Raw genomic sequence first — 19,646 nt, 5'->3', positions numbered from 1 at the left:
AATTTGAAAAAGATACTGACAAATAACTGTGATAATCTTGAACGTGCACAATCACTTTACGCATCATCCCACCCGTGAATTGTTGTTCAGAAACATTTCTGTCAAAACAGTTTCTCAAGTTCTTCAGGACTTGCTTCTAAGCCAGTGTTTTGGCATTCGAATAATCTTATTCTACTATTTCAGCAATGAAAGATACTGCAAATCATTTTGCCTTAAAATATCTGAATTAAATCTGAATTACGCATCCAGCAGCAGTTGATTTTTGTATCTGTAGTGACATCTAGTGTAAGAAACAGGGACAGCATTTAACAGGTTTCTAGAGGAAAAGAATCATTTGCTGTGTGATTTCTGCCTGAGAAAGACAGACATGAAAACTCTTTTAAACCCTTCTTGATACCTTGTCTTCTTCATAGCCTTCACAGGCCAGCTGAAGGGAACCACATCAAGCCTAACGTAGGAGCCTCATTTAATGCAAATGTGCTTTCATACCTTACCATGCAAAACCAGTTTGAGGTATGTACATACATTACGTCACTGCTGGATAGAGAGGATGCTATGAACAACCAACCTCAGACTTAGAGCTGGCATTCCATTTGTTCCATCAGCTTATCAAAAGCAGAAAGGGAATTCAGGAATAGTGTGCCTTAAATGCTTCATAGGCGCTCGATCCTGCTTTGATTTTGCAGTGATCCTAAAGCTTCATCATTAAAAGCCTCATGCAGGAGACATAGTTGGTAAAAATGAAAAACTGAAAGCATGCTGAGAATAGTACAGATGACAAATAGAAGTTATACAATAACAAATAAAATATGCTTAAATAAAGTACAGATTTAAGTGCCACTGAAACTATACGGTTATGCTTTAGGCACAGCCAAAATTACACATTCTAACCAAAATGCAACACCAGCATGTCTAACTAGCAACAATTTTACAAAAATTATTCACTTACTGCTATATGAAAAATCCTTAACAAGTGTTATTCCTGCCAAACATACAAATAAACACATATGCCAAAGCTGAAAATGAACAGTTTCAATACAGTATCATGCATACATCAGTTTGTATATAAATACACGCCATTCCTGTAACTTCTTTTCATTAGCCTATAACAGAATCTTTTTAGGGCCTGTGTTTGAGAGGCACACAGCCAAGAAGTCCCAATCACATTCACAAACTGAGGGCAGGATTAAATCTTATACTTGTGTCCATTGTGACAACTTGCATAACATGTAATCTCCCAGTACCTATTAGTGAAATAATCAAAGTGATATGAATGATTACAGATACCTGTTGTTTTTGTCATCATTTTTATGTATGTACTCACGCGTGTATAATTAACAAATATTCAGTATATATTCAGCTATTCATTAGTTATCTAGGACAACTGTATTATGCATTATGTTTTTAACATTGGTTTTACTGGTTGCCAAAGTAATTAATGGGAGAAGTCTTATAACTACTGAAGCACACCATGAGACATGAACTACCATTAACTTAAAAGTTAATGTACTTCAGGAAAATCAATAAAAATCTAGAGTTTGCTCTTCAAGAACCCAAAACCTGCACAACAGCTCTGCTTTGTAACCAAGTGCATTTAGCAGAAAGGAGGTTTTTATGTGAAAGTTACAGGTATGAATTGAGAGACCCTTAAACTTGAGGACTGAGCATGTTCAAACAAGGGAGAAGTCCTTCAATCTGTTTTATCCCTGCCTCCTGCCTCCCTCCTTCCAAAGAGTCACTACAGAGGAAGATGGAGATGAGAAAGATGTCAGCGGGGATAAAGATGAGCAGACGTATTAAGTGAGAACGGACAAGATTTAGGTTAACACGACTAAATTGGTGAAGTGAGTGAAGCACACAATAAGCTATGGAGTTACTGGGGGCCAATTCAAGGAAAAGAAAAGAATGCAGAAAACAAATGCTCAAAGGGCAAAGTGCTGAGGTAGAACACAAAAACAAGTGAGAAGAGGAAAAGGACCCCAAACAGTCGAGGTTAATATAAACTAACAAAGTGGCATAAAACAGGAAATGGTGATGTACGTCTAGCCATGTAGACAAGAGAATGGAGATAAACGTGCTTAAATATCACCCGGCAGTGGGGGTTAAAAAATATATATTATCTGAATGTGCGAGTAAGTGCCAACTAATGCAGAATTTATATAGAGCACAATGGACTGCTCTTGACAGAGTTTACTTCAGTATGTAAGCCAGCATGGATAGGAAATGATTGAAGTCAAAATCTATTAGCTTCTACCACCCTAATCTGCACTTTATCTAGGGGAACACAATTCCTTTCAGTTTTGGTTTCCCAACATCCTAGCTGGATGTAGCCACAATTCTTAAAGTTCCTCTGTTTAGATGAACACAACTACCACAGTAAAGTGCTTCATGTTAGTCTGTACTCAGCATGGCAATGCAAGAGTTCTCTACCTCCTTCAAAAGGAGGTTATGCATAGCTAAAATATAAATTTAAAAAAGGAATTAAAAAATAATTAAGGAAAACCCACAACCAGCAGCAGATGTTAACACTTGGACATTAGTAGCAACAGTTTCCTTATGTAGGTAAGAAAACCAATTGTTAAGCCATGAAAATGTACCATTAACTCATACTCAAACAAAGGGTGTGAGAAAGGTCAAATAAGCAGTGATCAATAACGTACTTACACAACGCGGTCAAGTACAGAGGCAGAATTAGTGTTATTGATAGAAGTGAAGCTGTGCCACTCAGTCCAACTGGACAAAGCCAGAAGCAGCAGCTACTACTTAAAATATTGATCAGTAGAATTAGACACACACGCACACAAAGAAAGACCTCTGTCCTTTCAAACTCTGGGAAGATCAATCTCTGCATTCTCTGACATCAGTCGAGCTCTCCTATACAGCACTAATGACACAAGCAGAATCAAACAGCAGTATAATGAAATAAAACACAACTCTAAATCCACTGTAACTCATGCACACAAACATGCAGAAGAGCATCTGAGCAACACCAGGTAAGAGTAATATGCACCAAAGAAGGAAAAAGCTAAAAATACTGTACAGTCTTTATTATATCACTACTGATCTACTATAGCAATCTCTCCACTAACAGTAAAGGGAGAAGAAATTTGGTGGTTGAGTCACCATCCCTGGATGTGTTTAAAAACTGTTTGGATGTGGTGCTAAGGGACATGGTTTAGAGGAGGGTTGTTAGAGTTAGGGTAGTATGGTCAGGTTGTGGTTGGACTCGATGACCTTTAAAGTCAGAACAGCCACATCTAAAGAATTTTTGCATCAATTAAAACCTCAAAGAAAGAAAAACTGAAAGTTGAATAGGCAATGTTAGCATCTTAGAAACCTTCCAACAGAATTACAGGCCCCAGGATTGATCTTTCACAGAACAATATAAAAAGGTTTATTCCAAAGAGCAAGCAGGTTTTCTTCCCTCCTCCTCTTTTTCAGGGATGTCCATAGAAGAACGTTAAAAGAAGGGAAAAAGAAAAACAAAGAGCAAACAGATTCAGTGAGGGCAAGATAAGAATCAAAATCCTGGAGTTAAGTATGTGCTGAGGTTGCAAGTCACCTGGAGACAGAGAAGTGATGTACAGCAATGCTATTCTGTATAGTGTAATTCTTGTGAGAGCTGATGACGTTTGAGGCAATAGCCCAAAGCCTATGGGCTTTAAATCAACACCATCACTTTGCTTTTCAATGCAGTATTTTAGCTAATGCTCAGCATCATTCTCCCTACTTTCTACTCACAACAATATCTTCCCTTCAGTTAAAAGAGGGATAGAAGCCAGAATCTACTACTAGGTTAGTAAGGTTAGAGTGTCATACTGTATTACAGTGAGGAGGTCAAGGATGAAGATAAACGTCACTGTCAAAAACAATACTTGTTCCTCCAGACACATAACTCAGAGCAGCTGCCATGCTACAGTAACAGATACTTCATGAGAGTTAACATAAGTTTAAAACCCCTTTTAAAACACATTTAAAAATGCATGCAGTATCTTAATCTTTGCATTATGATAGTGGGAGGATTTGGGCTTTGAATGTTATTTGGCAGTAGTTCAGACTCCATTCAAACCCAAACTGTCTCCCTGCAAAACATATCCTTCCAAATGCATGGAAGAAAGTGTACACCATCACCACTACCATCAGTGCTCCAGGATGTATCCAGTCAGGCAGCAGGACGTCTGGATCATAAACAACGTTCACAGCCAATGCAAGCATTCAGCCATACAGATCCAGCACCATACTCAGAATTGACAACATTTACAGATAGAAGAACAGTTTAAGCATCCTCAAACGGATAATGCACCCTGTGCTGGAAACTCGGGGTCATGGAGAAAAAATAGCAAAGGGTAATAGGCACATTAAAAGCTACAAGCAGAAATAAGGGAGAGTAGTGGGATATGCACATTAGCTGTACCTGAGGTACAGTACTGACTGAAATAATTGAAGCTGCCAAATACTTTTTTTAATCAAAAACTTGCCTTCACACGGTATTCTTTCTTCCTGACAGAATTTTCCATTCTGCTTTATTATGCACAAGGTAATGTTTAGTTGCGGCTCGTAACACATAAAGCAAGGTTCAAAGTAACTGAACAGTCACAAAGAGATGAGGAAAGAATGAGTTCAGCATTAGTCTCTCCCAGTATAGTTCGTGGGGGAAAAAAAACATTAAACACTTACAACAATGACCACAAACAAGCCTCACCTGCACAAGCTCAGTTCAAACAATCTTTCAATAAAGGTATCCCAGATAGAATTACCATTTAACCAAGTTCAAATCACACAGCCAAGGAACAACGCACAGTCAAGAAATTACCAGACTCCTCCACGCAGCCAGCATCAATCGCCTGCAAACCACACTTATTTATTCAGGGGGAAGAAGGTAAAGAGAGGCAGCTTTTAAAGACAAACATGACAGTCTAAGGTCCTTAATGAAGAATGTTCTGAAAGCTACTGGTGAATGGCATGGAAAAGTTGCAGCTGTGACTGCAATGATGTGAGCACAGTATTATTTCTAAAAGGGCACCAAGACCTTCAAGTCTTAAAAGCAATCTGTATGACCTGTGCAAGAAAGAAGTGGTATCTATATATACACACATATAAAGAAATAAAGCCAGGGAAGGAGTCTGTTACAAGAAATATCACTTTCTCTAATTTAAAATCTGCTTTCCCTATGCAGCCTGGCAAGCCTCCATATAGCCCTTTCCCTCTCATATGCTGGCAGTGATCTCCAGATTTGTTAAACAAGAAGTGCAATAAAAATACAGATAGCCTCAGTAAAACACTGTAAAATTAAGCAGCAGAATCAGGAGTGCAAAATACAGAAGCTGGATAAATTAAACTAACAAAAGCTCAGTACCAGAAGGACAGAATTACAGCTTCTGTGTTTTGAAAGCTTTTATGTTTGGCTATTTAACAAATAGAGCTTTCCCTCGTTTCTTTGAGTTGTTCAATTAATAGATCAGTACTTCGTACAACCCTGCAATATCTATGGAAGAATCGGTGTATTTCCAACATTAAGCTAAGAAGACATTCCACAGGCTAGTTACATCACGTTCACTTCGCAGCTGACTAGAATTTACCAACTGTCTATGTAGAACTCAGCAATTCTCATGGAACTCCCCAATCCACACCTGAATAAAGAGAAGGCAATAGTTCTATATAGAAGTATATCTGTATAGATGCTTCAGAATAACAAAACAGAGGAATATAATGTAAAACTGGACCTAAAATATCTGAGGAATATGCAAGCGGTAATTCCCAGTTCAGTGTCTGGACAGACATTAAACAGCCCATTCTGTTATGCCATCTGCTAGGCAGTTTCCAGTCCTGCTCTGTTTTCTAAGCTCTTTGTGTTTTATTTTTAAGCACAGAGTCATTTGACTTACTTGCAAGTCAGATAAAAGACACAGAGGTGAACTTAAAATAAAAATCAACACAATTAAAAAGCGATACACAGCAAAAATCAACTACAAAAACAAGTCTCAGATGAGCGATAAGGAGGATTTATACCAACACTACGCTGTTGTTTGAATCACCCTCTGAATAAGTGTGTTCTCAGCACATACTGTAAATCATGAAAGCTTAGGGTTTGTTTCCCAGATTTTTATTTATCAGAATAGTTAAAATGTTTGGCAAAAACATCAGTGCATTCTGTGGAAACCAAACTGTGGGAACTGTTCTTCTGTGAGCACTCATATGGAATCATGAAGTAGCCCATTAGTACATCACCTAAAAATACCGCCTTCAAGAGCCACATGCCAACATAAAACCCAACCAGAACAACTGGACAGGAGGGAGGCAAAGATAGATGCAGATAAGACAAGTGTATCAGTCTACATCATTCAAAAAACACAGTATGGAAATCACCAAGTTGCCCTCTGGGATCTGTACTAAAACTGCTAAATGCAAGAGAGTACTTTGTGGATTTAACTGCTTCAGAAGTATTCTGGAGTCATATAACAACTGCACTCAAGCCAGCTTACATGACTGAGCTGCAAAAATCCCAGTGCTCGAGGACTCAGCTCAGATCCATCTGTTCAGTTTGATGGAGACCTACTGGAGGATATTCAACTGAAAGCTGTTATTCCAACTTTAAGAACTACTTCTGACTGAAGCAAATCTGAAGGCCAATGCAAAAAACCGTACCCTCTATGCAATGCATTCATTCAGATATCCAATACAACATAAAAGGTGGCTATTTGCAGTTACGGATGCAACACAAACACCAAGGGGATGAGGGAGCCACTTGCCCTTGCCCTGAGTTGTCCTTCTTTTCAGTAAAATGGAAACATTCAATATGGTAAAGATTTGTAAGAAGGAAAAACTCTAAGATTAGTTCAAACATCACGTTGAAAAAGAATGTATCTGCCTTACTTTCAGAATATTTTGGGTTTCATTCCACTTGTTTGTCCATTCTTTGGTCAGTTCTTGTACCTGTAAAAGAGAACAAATATCTGAGAAATCACATCTCTTCCGAAGTCCATGATAATTAATTCTTAGACAAGTATGAAATACTTGTGCAACTCTTCATGTAAAGTTTAGGACTTAAACATTTAAAAGACAGCTACTGCTCCTTCTGTAAGCGACTAAACCACAACAGCTTCTTCCCTTCCCCTACTCACCATCTCAAAGGGTAGAACTCAACAATTCTCATGGAACTCCCCAATCCCATCTCAAAGGGCAACTTATATGCACCAGAGAAGGCTCTTTTCATTTCAAATTCCTTCTGGCTTTTTAGAAAGCACTGTACAGAAATGCGATTCGGGCAGACTGACCTAGAAGCTCGGGCTGACTTGAAATCATTATCACATTACATATAAGTGTGCATGTGCACATCTGTATATTTACACACACATGCTTACACACACTTCAGTTTTTGATACCGGCAGATTTCTGCACAGGAATTAAATACAGTGACTTAAAAACATACACAATCATTTATTACTTAAATCCACTTCATGGTGCAGAATGATGAAAATCACTATGGCTACGTCCCTACCCACAAAGATCTCCCCATTTACAACCAGCAGCCTACACCCTAGATGTCTTTGCAGTTCAAATGCAAAGGAATCAAGAAGAAATAAATATATTTCTCTCATTTCTACCTCTATCTCAAGAATTCAGAGAAAAGTAAATACATTTTTCACAGCACCATCAGTGTTGGTGGTCAGAATGTTAAAGCAGGGAAAAAAGCTGAAGAGACTGAAAAGTATTAAGAATGTCCATAAGTCTATTCACCACATTGTAACACTCTTCAAAAACCCCTCTTACATAAGGACAAGTCAACTCATTAAAGCTACCATATACACATCACACAATTTAAATATGGTGATAAAGACTTTATGTCTGTATAAGCATTATTATTGCATCCATTCAAGTATTAGAAAAGGGGTACAACTGCTGCAGTACCTATCTAGATTTTGCAGTAATCATGTCTGCAGGAATTAGGTTAAATATTAATCAAGTAACCTTCTAATGAGGTTGAGAAAAGATAATAAAACATGCTTAGTATGCTTTCCATGCAAAGGGCAACACTCCTGAGCAGGACAAGCAGCTATTACTGCCAGAGTACGAGTAACGTACTTTAATTAGTGTGTATACAGCAGCACTTATTGCTCACTACACCTAGATAAAAAGCTTTGTTTGTGCACTAAAATAAAATCACATTTCTAACGTCTTAAAAGCCTTGTCTGAATATGAGAAATTCATTCATAACTGAAGGCTCATATCACCGCTTTGCAGGTTCCACTTCAAGTATACAGCACAACACAATAGGGATCCCTGTGTACACCACAGAGCTGCAAAATGCATTCCTAGCAGACACGTGGCGTATGGATAAATTCAAAGTGTACTTTGTAGATATGGCTCATACTAATATACCTTGACATCTAATGCTTTAATGGTCATGTTTATAAAAATAAATGGCTATCAGTTGCACCAAGGCCCCTTTACTTTGTTTATTTATTTTTAAATTGATTTCTGAAATAACTCACCCTTGCTTCGTTCTGCTGAAGCTTTTCTTCCATACTTAAAGCTGTTGGAGAATCCAGCAGAGCAATCTATAATTGTAAAAAATAAACAGTATCAAGTTAACAAAAGAAGGAAAAAAAAATGACAATCCTGGCAAAATCACCTGAAAGAAATGACCTGTTCACCTTCTCTGACTTTTAATATGAAATAATTTACACTCCAGCATATGCCATTTTACCTTAAAATACTGTAAACTCTCCCAGTAATCGAAGAGTCAAAGCAGATATTCTCAGTATAAATCATCAGTTTGGCAGCATTACTTCATTCCCTCTGAATACATGTTGTCACAAACTTGCCCACACAGAAACCAGACAAGATTATAACACGTAATTCCCCAAATTTAACTCTATATTCCTGTTAAACAGGCAAGGCTATTATGCATCAACACTTAACGACTCTGCTGCATGACAGATCTGTACTGCCTATCTGTAATTAGAAACTGTATATAAGGTAATAGGCATTAGAAAAGGAAACTATAGGCACAGAAGCAGTACTAATTGTTAAGTGACCTCCCACACTGAATCCAGCACTGCATTTCAGTAACCAGTATCTTCAGGGATCTACAGAAGCATTTGCAAATACAGTATCCTGGGAATACAAAGGGAAATCACAGAAGAAATTATGGAGGGATTTATATTCTATTGTGCATACATAACACCACTTGCTGTTTTACCAACCACCACAAATTCAATTAACTTAAGCAAATTGTCTATTGTCTGCCATACAGCCGTCTATCACATCCTACAGCCAAACCAGATTTATTTTGTGATATCCACTGCTTTACCAATTGGAATTAGGACAAAGCATTACATCTTCAAAGGGGTCTGTGCTATATCTACCTTGCTAACAGATTTAAAAACTAAAAGTGATCAAACAAGCTAGGGAAGAAACATTCATTTTTCTCTGCTAAAGAATACAAAAGAAGTATAAAAATACAACAGCAATTCAGCCCCAAGAGGAGTTTTCTAATTGTCTGTAACAGAGCAGAGCTCAGCTTCAATCACCCACAATACCTATTACTGCTTCATCCTATGGTCCCATTCCCTTTTTCAGCAGATGTTTTATAGCATGAAATCTAGCTGCAGTACTAAACTTACATAAATAAAAGGTCTATGCTGCGCTGACATTTCACACTGCGCAGTCTATCTAAAATAAACTCAGGTAGTTCTAGAGATAAATCTAGAGAATCACAGAATCACAGAGTATCCTTTCAGATGTTTTTCCATACAGCCCCATAACTAAATCAAATATACCAGGCTATTCTCTCCAGTATGAAGAAGCATTGCACTGGGCAGGGTGGTTCTGGCAATCACTCCTACTGTTATAAAGTGTTTCACTCTGATCAGTCCCGGTTCCTTAGCGTTCTGACTCTTCAAATCAAGCAGTTTGGTGACGCAACACCAGAAGCACAAGCCGAGCTAGCATACTTTAGAATGAAACAGCAGCTGTTCAGACAATCTCGTTGAGAAACCTTTCTCACAGTAAAAGATACCCAAAAGCCATTCAGTTTTGAACCACTGGCCTAACTTGGCCATTTTAGCCTCTTATGTCTAACAGGTGTAATTATGGCATGTGTCTTCACAATCACCACCACCATAACTGTCATCTATTGCCATAGAAACAATAAAGTTAAGCAAACAGTCGGTATCAAATTTTGCAAGTTTTACAAATCCAGATGAGAAAACTCTAAAATATCTAAGGTTTGTGCTTTTATTACTTTTGGATTATTGACATATCACTCCCATTTCCTTTGCTCTCTATTATATCTACACATGGGCAGAAGCTGATATTTTCTGGAAGAACAGCATTACCAATTCAAAGAGGAAGGGCCTTCATGCCTTCTGCTACTTTTGAGGGACCAGCTAATGCTTTTCTTCAGTCCACCAGGCTACACACAGCAAATATGCTCTGTTCAGTCTCCTTGTGCTGAGTTGAGTACCTGTTCCCCAGCAAACTGCAATCAAGGCCTGATTACATTAAGAGAAAGCTAAAAGCTTGAGATTGATAATTTTTCCCCCTCATGTTAAAAGAGGTAATCTACTGGCCATATGGAAACTGATTCAATCAGTAAAATAATATTCATTCATAGCCTCATAGAGCTTGTTTACTCAAATCAATATAATGAAAGATAATTATCTCATTACATTCTAGAAATAGATGTTATAACTCAAGGAAAATTACACATAAATTTCAAGTAAAGCTAACCTGATTCCCTTGAGCAAGCAGGGCTTTTAATCGGGCTATTTCAGCTCTCAGCTCACGGATCAGTTTGACGTTAGGATCTTCATTAATAGTAGGCTTGTTGATGATGTTTTTGGCTCTATTTGCATAGCGAAGTGTACTTAAAGTTTCTCCATAATTGACATCAGCAGGTGAAATAGCTGAGGAGATGAAATCAGAAAGAGTTTATCCACAGCACCATGTGTTTCACTTAGTAAAGCTAGTTTATATTTGAAGTCTGATAAAGTTAACATGGATGAAGAAACAGAAATACATAACCACTTCAATTTGTTGGAGTTCTTCATTTTGTTCGACTGCCCTCAAGGCACTATAATTATGTTTAAGTAATTTAAGTAATTAGGTCCAGCAATCAAGAGTTGTAAAGCAATCTTTCCGTCAACACATGTAACATTTACAACTTGCTGGTAAGCATAAATATCCTGTATAAATACTTCACAGGCTCCTGTGAATTTCTACATGCTAACAGTGGAAAAAATCACCAACTATTTGATAGAGGATCAATGTAATAATCCAATGGAAAAGTCATTTCAGGTAGAAATGAGGTACTTTTGTTCCATGTTTTGAAATTAACTTCAATAGTGTTTAAGCAAAAGATAGATTTGAAAGACAAACCAAAAGAAGAGCTTCTATCACCCATTTACAAATCTATCTGTTGTGCTGAGCTGCAGGTGTCTGGCAGCAAGCAGAATACTCCTCATCTGAGGCACCAGGACAAATAAGTATTGTTTTTACAGGAAACACAATAAGGAGATGCAATGGATTTTTAATGAAAGTGCTGATGTTATATTTCAGCTAATTTTCCTAACAATATGTAAGACGTCTACATTAAAAAGAGACCATCATTTGGAAACAAGGGACCAGAAATCTTCTTAGTGATGCAAATGAACAAGAAACCCAAAGAACCAGACAATGAAAACTACTGAAGAAATAATTAAGCAACCATAATTTTCTGCCACTAAGTATTCTTTTAGTGGCAGAGACTGCCTGAGTTAGGGGAGATGCTCTAGGCACCACTCTATACTTCCTCTAGCTCACACTACTCACTTGCCTACTTTATTTACTGCCTCCCTCCCACTACTCTATTGTTCTCTTTCTGGATGGATGCTACAATATATTATAGAAATACGACACATCAGGAACAGATATATTTTTATAAGAGCCTTTCCTAGAGACTAAGATAATCTTCCTTCTTTTTTGTGTGAGTGTTTAGTTATAAGAAAGGCACACCAAACGTATCTGGACAGCCTGTCAGGCTCTGTTAGGCAATTCAGACACATTATCGGTAGAGTTACCGCTGGAGAAGAGATCAACCATCAGGGCTGTGCCTAGCAGATGCATCGTTAATAGATGGAAAAGTAGCTGAAAGAGCAGCTGTGCACTATAATCATTAGTAAAGGCACTGAAAGCTCACCGCATTTTTAAAGCCTCCTCACCCATCCCACCACAGACTACGAGTTACTCAACCATAAGAGCTGAGTAAGAAAACCATAAGAAAACATCAAGAAAGATGTTAGCACAGCGTCAGTTGAATAGCCAGAAGAAGAAAGCAGCATCAGGCCCATGATCGCCTTTTGACACCGTGAGCAGTCTCAGGAAAGGAAACGGCACCAATTCCAGAAATATCCCCAAAATCTTGCAGTGTAAGAACTCAGAAAATCCAACCACAGCAAAGCAACTGAAGAACCAGAATCTGGTTCGGTGCATTTCAGAATCTCAACTTCTCTGCCCAACCATTTCTCAAAAGAGGAGTCCATCAATTAAACTGCCTCACAGCTGAATAGGGGAGAAATTTCTTCACATTTACACCTCCGACATCCCAGATCCACCCCTTATCTCCAATACTATTTTTAGTAGTTTAAATAGTAGGATTTTTTTAATGAGATTCCCATCCCAATCTGTTGAAAAAACTACAATACATGTCATACGTGGTTTTTAAGTCAAGTGATCCTTACAGAGCTTCCTACAGGTAAAAAGAAAGCTGTAAGAGAAGTTTGTAGGTTGACTGATCATGAATAATTAAACATATACAACGTTAAAACACTGTACTGAAAAAGTAAGTTTACAAAAATGATATTCTAACCCAATGAATGTCAAAAGAGACCAGGCTGTTTCTGCCACTATTTCTGCAGAAATGTTTTGGAGAAGTGAACTGATGCACACATTAATATTTACTAGATGCACAAAACCCTCCTTTAAAAACAAAACAAACCCGAGAATGAAAGTCTGTAGAGGAGAAGTATAAATAGAGAGAATTACAAGACTTCATCTAGATCTAGGCTTGTGCATTTATCACAGATATCAGAGCTGTCTTGAATGCAAATGAATCACAAGAACAAACAGGAGATATTACTTGAAGATTAACTGGTCAGATTAGCTTATCATTACACTGTGTGTCTGTTATGGACTAACACAGCAGTGAGCTCAGTGTCAGAGCAGATGCAGACAATTAGGCATGCACATTCGGACGACCCTTATGTATGCCTAATAACTGTACATATACAATGTCAATGCCTTGTTATGTTTGTGACCAAACATAATGCATCCAGAAAGAGATCACAGAATCCTTAAAGATCTGCACATGAAAATGAAATTCTCAAGATTCTGGAGACACATAATTGCCACTGTTCACGGCATTACTGAACAAATTACACAGTTCCTATATAAATAATGAGACCACATACAGCAGTACTGACGCAAAAGATGTTCTGTAAGAGTGCAGGTAAAGGCAGTCACTAGAAAACTCACAAAGAAAGAAATTAAATCGTGTAAAGGATGCTCTGCCTGAATGCAGCAACTGGAATCTAAATATTTACAGCTAATCCTATTAAGCGTGAATAGTTCAGGATGCAAAAAAAGTCATTAAAAGACACTTACTAGCAATCATTATAGTTTTAGAGTTTCCTCCGAGGCTATCTTTTAACAGCCAAGTCAACACAGAGTCTCTGTAAGGCACAAATACTTGTTTCTTCTTTGAAAGAGGATTTGTTGCATCCTGAGATAAATCAGCTGTGATGTGAGGACAGAAAGAAAAAAAAATTAGCAGTTATATATTTTCACTCATTTTCAAGCACAGAATATATTCTAAGTCATTACTTCATAGAATCACAGTGTAGCTTTGGTTGGAAGAGACCTTGAAGATCATTTAGTTCCTAACTCCAGTACTTGTGTAAATAAAATCTGTAAATTAGCAAAACGGTAATTAACAATTAACAAATCCACAACAGCATAAAGCACGAAATCTAGTAACTTACCTAAGGCAGAAATGACATTTCCCAGAGTAACGAGAGATTTGTTAATATTGCCGCCTTCCTTTAATCTAACCCCTGTGGCACCAGTGGCATCTGCTCTCTCACTTCCAGCAAGATCTACCAAATGAATCTTGCTAACTGTCTCACAAGGCATTTCAGAATCAAATTTAGCCTAAAAATAATAAGAAGAAAAAAGTATTAAGCTACAAAAATCTGAAATCTTACAGAATCCAATTTAATCGCCTCATTCATGTCATTGAATTTTACTCACAATAGCAGAGTATCAGAAGACAGGTATATTAGGGGTGTCACAGAAAGGCATTTATTGGGACTTTTATTCCCAACTCCCACTGAAGTAGTTACTTTTTGAAATCGTAGCATTTGCAATTCCAAGCCATTTCTGCACATGCACCAACAACTGTGAGTTGGCATTTATGTACTGTGAATACATGCTGCATTCATATTATTAAGCTTTCAACTATCAAAGTTACAGCTACCACACACAGACACCTACACTCACGTTCTGCTCCCACCCCCAAGTTTAAGGAAGTAGCAATTAGGAGTTCACTGCAAATTGTTTAAAAAACTATCCTCTGTAAAAACAATGTCAATCTTTAGACCAGTAAACAAAGAGATATGAACAGATTTCTTAGAGTAAGAGTGGAAAAGTCGGTAACAAAACACCCAGCCAACGTTTCTCCCTCACGATTTGGGCCACACAGACGCTCTGTTGTTTTGTTTTTAAAATGATTTAGCCCAAATTTCCAACCCAAACTTCCTCAAAATCTATTCAGTGTCATTCTAAGTAGTCAAATTACAACGTTAATTTTAAGGACTGTGAATACTGATACAGGTATTCCCAATTCCCAAAATGCCACTTTCTATCTTTCCTTATCAGAAGACAACGTACACTCAACCATTTATCCATACCTGCTGCTTTGAGCAGCATATTTCATTATTATCATATGACATATTGAACACAGACACGTTAATACAGGATTGTTTTTACCTGAGTGAAGTTGATTGTGAAAATGGCGTGAGACCTGCTGCTGACATCATTCATTCCAGTCGCAGCCGTAGTTCTGTTTATATTTCCTGCATCCATAAGTTCTTCTACGTCACCATAATTCTGCACTAAATGTTTAGACAAATCTAAAGCAAAGCACAGTGTTTCAGTATGCCCACACATGCACTTGATTCATTTTTTTTTATCCCAACAAAAGGATTCAAACTACCCTCACTACAAAGTGATGCTGCAATTGCAGTGTTTCTTGCTGTGCTTTTTTATTACTCTTAAGGAAAAGGATGTGATCTCCTGTAAATAACTGCTAACTTACATGTTTACAGTAAATTAAGAGAAAATGTGCACTCTTACTAAAGTATTTGGTGCATGAGCAAAGCCTCTTGAGAAACAGGAACTTCCAGTAGCAGAAGATGGATTAAGCCAACTAGATTACTTAACTCCATCTGAAACATTATGGATGTATAAATCATATTCAATGAATTCTTAAAACCAATTGCATCTCTTAATATTACTTGAAATTTGACTGACTTTACAGATAGACTGTATTTACGTGTAGTAATCTTAGAACTGAGAGAGCAAGTAGAAATAGAAAATGAGGCTATTCACCTTTAGTGCTTTTATATCAAATGGAAGTTCTATATCCACCATCATCTTTATTTCAAAGGGAAAAAAACAAACGAACAAACCCAGGCAATTAGATCTAACACATTTAAATATGCAAAAGTAGTAAAATATCCAGTGCAAAAATGCTTAAAGTCTTTCTACCTTCAACATATGGTCCCTCTTTTGGATGTTCTCGAATTCGTAAATTATTTGTTTTTGATGACTTCCGCCGGAGAAGATCTCTCACGCGTTCATTATAAATTTCTAGATAGCTGAAAGTAAAGGCCAGAAAAACCACTGACTGAATGAAGATTCTTTAAGAGAATGAAAGGCATATTCAGATAGTTTGAAAGCAAGACAAAATGCTTGGGGAAGCAAATCCAAAGCTGGCTTAAGATAGTAACAGCTGCTGCATCCTTGTATCATGAGGAAAAAAAACAAGAAATCAGAAGGGAGCAGGCATTAGCAAGACTAAGAGCACCTAATGTCAGCCTTAAATAAAGAGTAAAATGAGAAAGATGCCTTCCAGTTGGAAAGGCATTTTCATCATCAGGTAAATAAAGCAAAATACAGAGTTGTTGGATCAAAGTTAGAAGTCTTGCACATTTTGACTGCAACTGCCAAGAAAAGTCAATTATAGGACTGAGGCCAAGCATGGAAACAGGCCTTTCTCAGAGATAAGAGAAACAGGGTTGCAGGAACTGAAACAAGTATGATAAAATAGCAAACTACTAACATGCCAACACCTACCTGACTTCTGTTCGAAAGGACGCCTCATTCCGTTTTGTTTTTTCACTTATTTTGCTGAATAACCCTTCACAAATCCGAGGTATTAAGCCAGCATCACCCTGCAACAACAACAATTCTTGTTCACGAGGCTACATATGCATGTGAAGTATATTTTAAACAATAAAATCTCGAATCAATTGTTTCACACACAGAAACAGCAATGGGAGGAATCAGGCCTTATCCTGTCCTTTACTTAACTGTATTCACCTTGCCACATTAATTCTTATGCATGTAAAAACATACATCCTAGCTCCAATTCTTTACTGTTGGGCTATGTGTCACCTCTCTCACTTAGTTTCAATGTCCCCAGCTACTGAAGGCAGAACTGGCTCCCCAGAGCAATGTAAGAACTATCTAATTCCTCCATCTATCTCATTTCACTATGGATTTGGCAAACATCTGCAGTGAACGTCTTTCCCAACCAAAGCCAAGGGTTCCCCAGCAGCAGAGGGCTGAAGGACAACCACACAGCTCTGACTGGCAGGTAGATCACCACCTACCTACCTGCTGAGCTCCCCACCTCCCTGCCACAAAGGCAGAGGCTAACACTCCTCCAGAGCTGAAATGAGTGAACAAAGGCAGAGGACAAGCATACAGATGAGCTTTGGGCTCAGAGCTGCTAAATCAGAATAGCTTACAAAACAGTCTGTCAGCTACAATTTGCCTCCAGTCCAAAAGGCATAGACTTGATGCAAAGGAATAATTCTAATTCTGTGTACAGCCAAGGCAAGAAATGATCTTCATTAGAGTCTGTAGCCTTGTAATTAGGAAGAAGGCAAATCAGGACAAACTAGAACAAATATCCAGCGTGGAAACAGCCCAGGCACTCCAGGCATCCAAGAAAATTTTCCTAGTGGGATTCTAGAGATATCTGGCTGCAGGAAACACACCTACAGCAGACTTATCTGCACCAGACTCTGGCAAGAAAGGCACTGCACAGGCAAAGATTTCTCTTCTGCTCTGCTTCCATTCCAAGGTCACACCAGCGTGCTTCCACACTGCTCCCATCCTTCCTCAGTCTTCAGCTTCTTGTTCTGGCAGCCTTCTCCCAGATGCCATTGCAGAGCTCCTCACCTTATTTCCTTGTTGCAAACAGTATTTCCTACCTGGCTCTTCGTCCAGTCTCAATCTTATTTTATATCACTACACACCTGCATGCTCTCCCCCTATTTTCCCCTCTTCCTAGCTTCCTTCTCTGAGGTCTTCATAACAGCCAGTTTGTCCTTCCTGAGCTGGGCTTCATTCTACAAAATAATTACCTACTCAGTCCTTCAAGCATATCTAGACCTTCCACAGACTCCACCTTGGTTTGTAACAACCAAATCAGAATAAAACAGCCTTCAGATAAAGGGACAAACTTACAAGTTAATAATGCTTATTTTGAGGTTGCCTTTGGTAACACAGGAGCATCTTTTCCCAATATTTTTCAGGTCCCAGTGTTAGAATTTCCCACCACTTATTTATTTATTTATTTTAAGAACACAGAGGAAATTAAAACAACTTTCTTTCATCTCATGCTTGGAAACAACTGAATAGTTTTAATTACAGTTTAAGGGAAAAAAAAAAAACCAACATGAAAGATCCATCATAAAGCTTCAGGCAAGACATTAGTTACTGACACAATCCAGCAGTTGCAAGAGAGTCTTAAAATAGAAAATATTACTCTAATTGAATAACTTCAACTATGGCAGGGTAGAGATGGGGAAGTAAGAGCACGTACTCCCCAGTACACTTTGTCACTAAAATGTACATCATGCAGAATGTATGTTCTTTATTAGAAACTAAAATTCAACATTTCTTCCCTTTCCATCCCTTACTGCTCCTAAGTAGGATCAAGTACATCTTATCAACTCTACCTTTTTTTTTTTTTCAGGGTTATAGAATTTCCCATCATTAAAGTTTATAGGACCAAGATGAGTAGTCCACTACAGAGCTGAATTTTCTCATTAAAAGCTTGTTTTCCTTCTGTGTTATCTAACCAGAAACCTCTGTACTGCAATTCCAACATTCTGCTGCTTGCCTATCTGCCTTACATGGGAAAAAATTATATATATATATATATATATAAAATGATTCCCTTCCTTTCTGCAGTAGACTTTCACATCTTGGAAGACTTTTGTTGTTCTACAGTCTTCCTTTCTCAGCACATGATTTCCTGATAGAACGCATTTTATAGACCTCCAACCACTTCAGTATCCCTGCTCGAGACTTCTAACAGGTCCACGTACTTCTTGAAATAGTTGTGGCACACACTGTTAAAGAAGCAGCCTTCCGGAGCCAAGAACAGCATACATTGAAAGAAAAGGGAGAACAGAATTCATATTTGTTAAGAAGTGGGGAAAAAGAAAATTTATTTCCAATTCAAGATTTCTTACAGCACTGCAGCGTCTCTGACAGGGCCATCAATTTTAAAGCATTTAACTTGGCGGCTGAGTGTATTTTATACACACGCTGTACAAAACCAGATTAAAGTATTTATGTATCGTGGCAAGAAGATTAGACCTTTATTATCGAATAGTGTCAAACAAACTTCAGCACCTATTCATTTGCAACATGTCTTGATGATTACGGTCATTACATACAGTCAGGCAGTCTCATAAAAATGTCATATATAAATTTCCAAAATAGAAATCCACATCTAGGTCATAAGATCTTTTCTGGTTACAAAAGCCTATTTTGCTTACCATAGTAAAGCCACTTATTCCTTGACAACTGAAAGAAAAAGATTTAAAGCTAATTTACTCTCCTGAACTCAAAGAGGTGCAAGGCGGCGTTTCCAAAGAGTGAGCTAATGAAGGACAAGTGGCAATATTGCCCTTTTCAATTCTGCTGGGAACAAAAGTATTTTTTCCCAAGGATTAAAGGGGAATTAAACTTGTAAAAGCTGCCTTTCAAACAGAGTTCATCAGTCAGCCCTTCACACTGCTTCCATTCCCATCTGCTTTGCCAAGGCTTTATGTCCTTGTCCTTGAGCCATTGTGGAGGTAGCTGCATGAAACCACTCCTGCTCCTCACTCACAGATTGCCATGTGCCCTTCCCATCACACCTGCCCTCTTTTTCAGGGTCTTCACCGTGGTGCTAAGAAAGCTGGAATCCTTAAACTCAAAGCCAGCATTACCTACCGGTAACATGCTGAAACTCACATTTAGCTATTCTTACCCCCAGTCCCTACTTCACACTTGGCACTTCGGAGCAGGGGTCAAGGATCTGT

General features: G+C 38.1%; 1 protein-coding gene across 4 annotated transcripts in view; it reads right to left on the bottom strand.

Annotated features, from left to right (window-relative positions):
• KIF16B (kinesin family member 16B) overlaps positions 1-19,646 on the bottom strand; it is a 126,449-nt gene that overhangs the window by 90,046 nt on the left and 16,757 nt on the right. For all 4 annotated transcript variants that reach the window (XM_072333335.1, XM_072333336.1, XM_072333337.1 and 1 more), the window contains exons 5-12: positions 16,396-16,493; positions 15,808-15,917; positions 15,028-15,170; positions 14,022-14,190; positions 13,645-13,776; positions 10,735-10,910; positions 8,493-8,558; positions 6,874-6,933 (exon numbers count right to left, since the gene is read on the bottom strand). In XM_072333335.1, coding sequence (XP_072189436.1) covers positions 6,874-6,933; positions 8,493-8,558; positions 10,735-10,910; positions 13,645-13,776; positions 14,022-14,190; positions 15,028-15,170; positions 15,808-15,917; positions 16,396-16,493 — 954 coding nt within the window. The remainder of the gene's footprint in view (positions 1-6,873; positions 6,934-8,492; positions 8,559-10,734; positions 10,911-13,644; positions 13,777-14,021; positions 14,191-15,027; positions 15,171-15,807; positions 15,918-16,395; positions 16,494-19,646) is intronic.

The sequence above is a fragment of the Excalfactoria chinensis genome, chromosome 3 (genome assembly GCF_039878825.1).
Source record: "Excalfactoria chinensis isolate bCotChi1 chromosome 3, bCotChi1.hap2, whole genome shotgun sequence".
NCBI classification, from domain to species: domain Eukaryota; kingdom Metazoa; phylum Chordata; class Aves; order Galliformes; family Phasianidae; genus Excalfactoria; species Excalfactoria chinensis.
The sequence above is the reverse complement of the archived record's forward strand: the minus strand, read 5'-3'. Positions and strand labels throughout refer to the sequence as shown.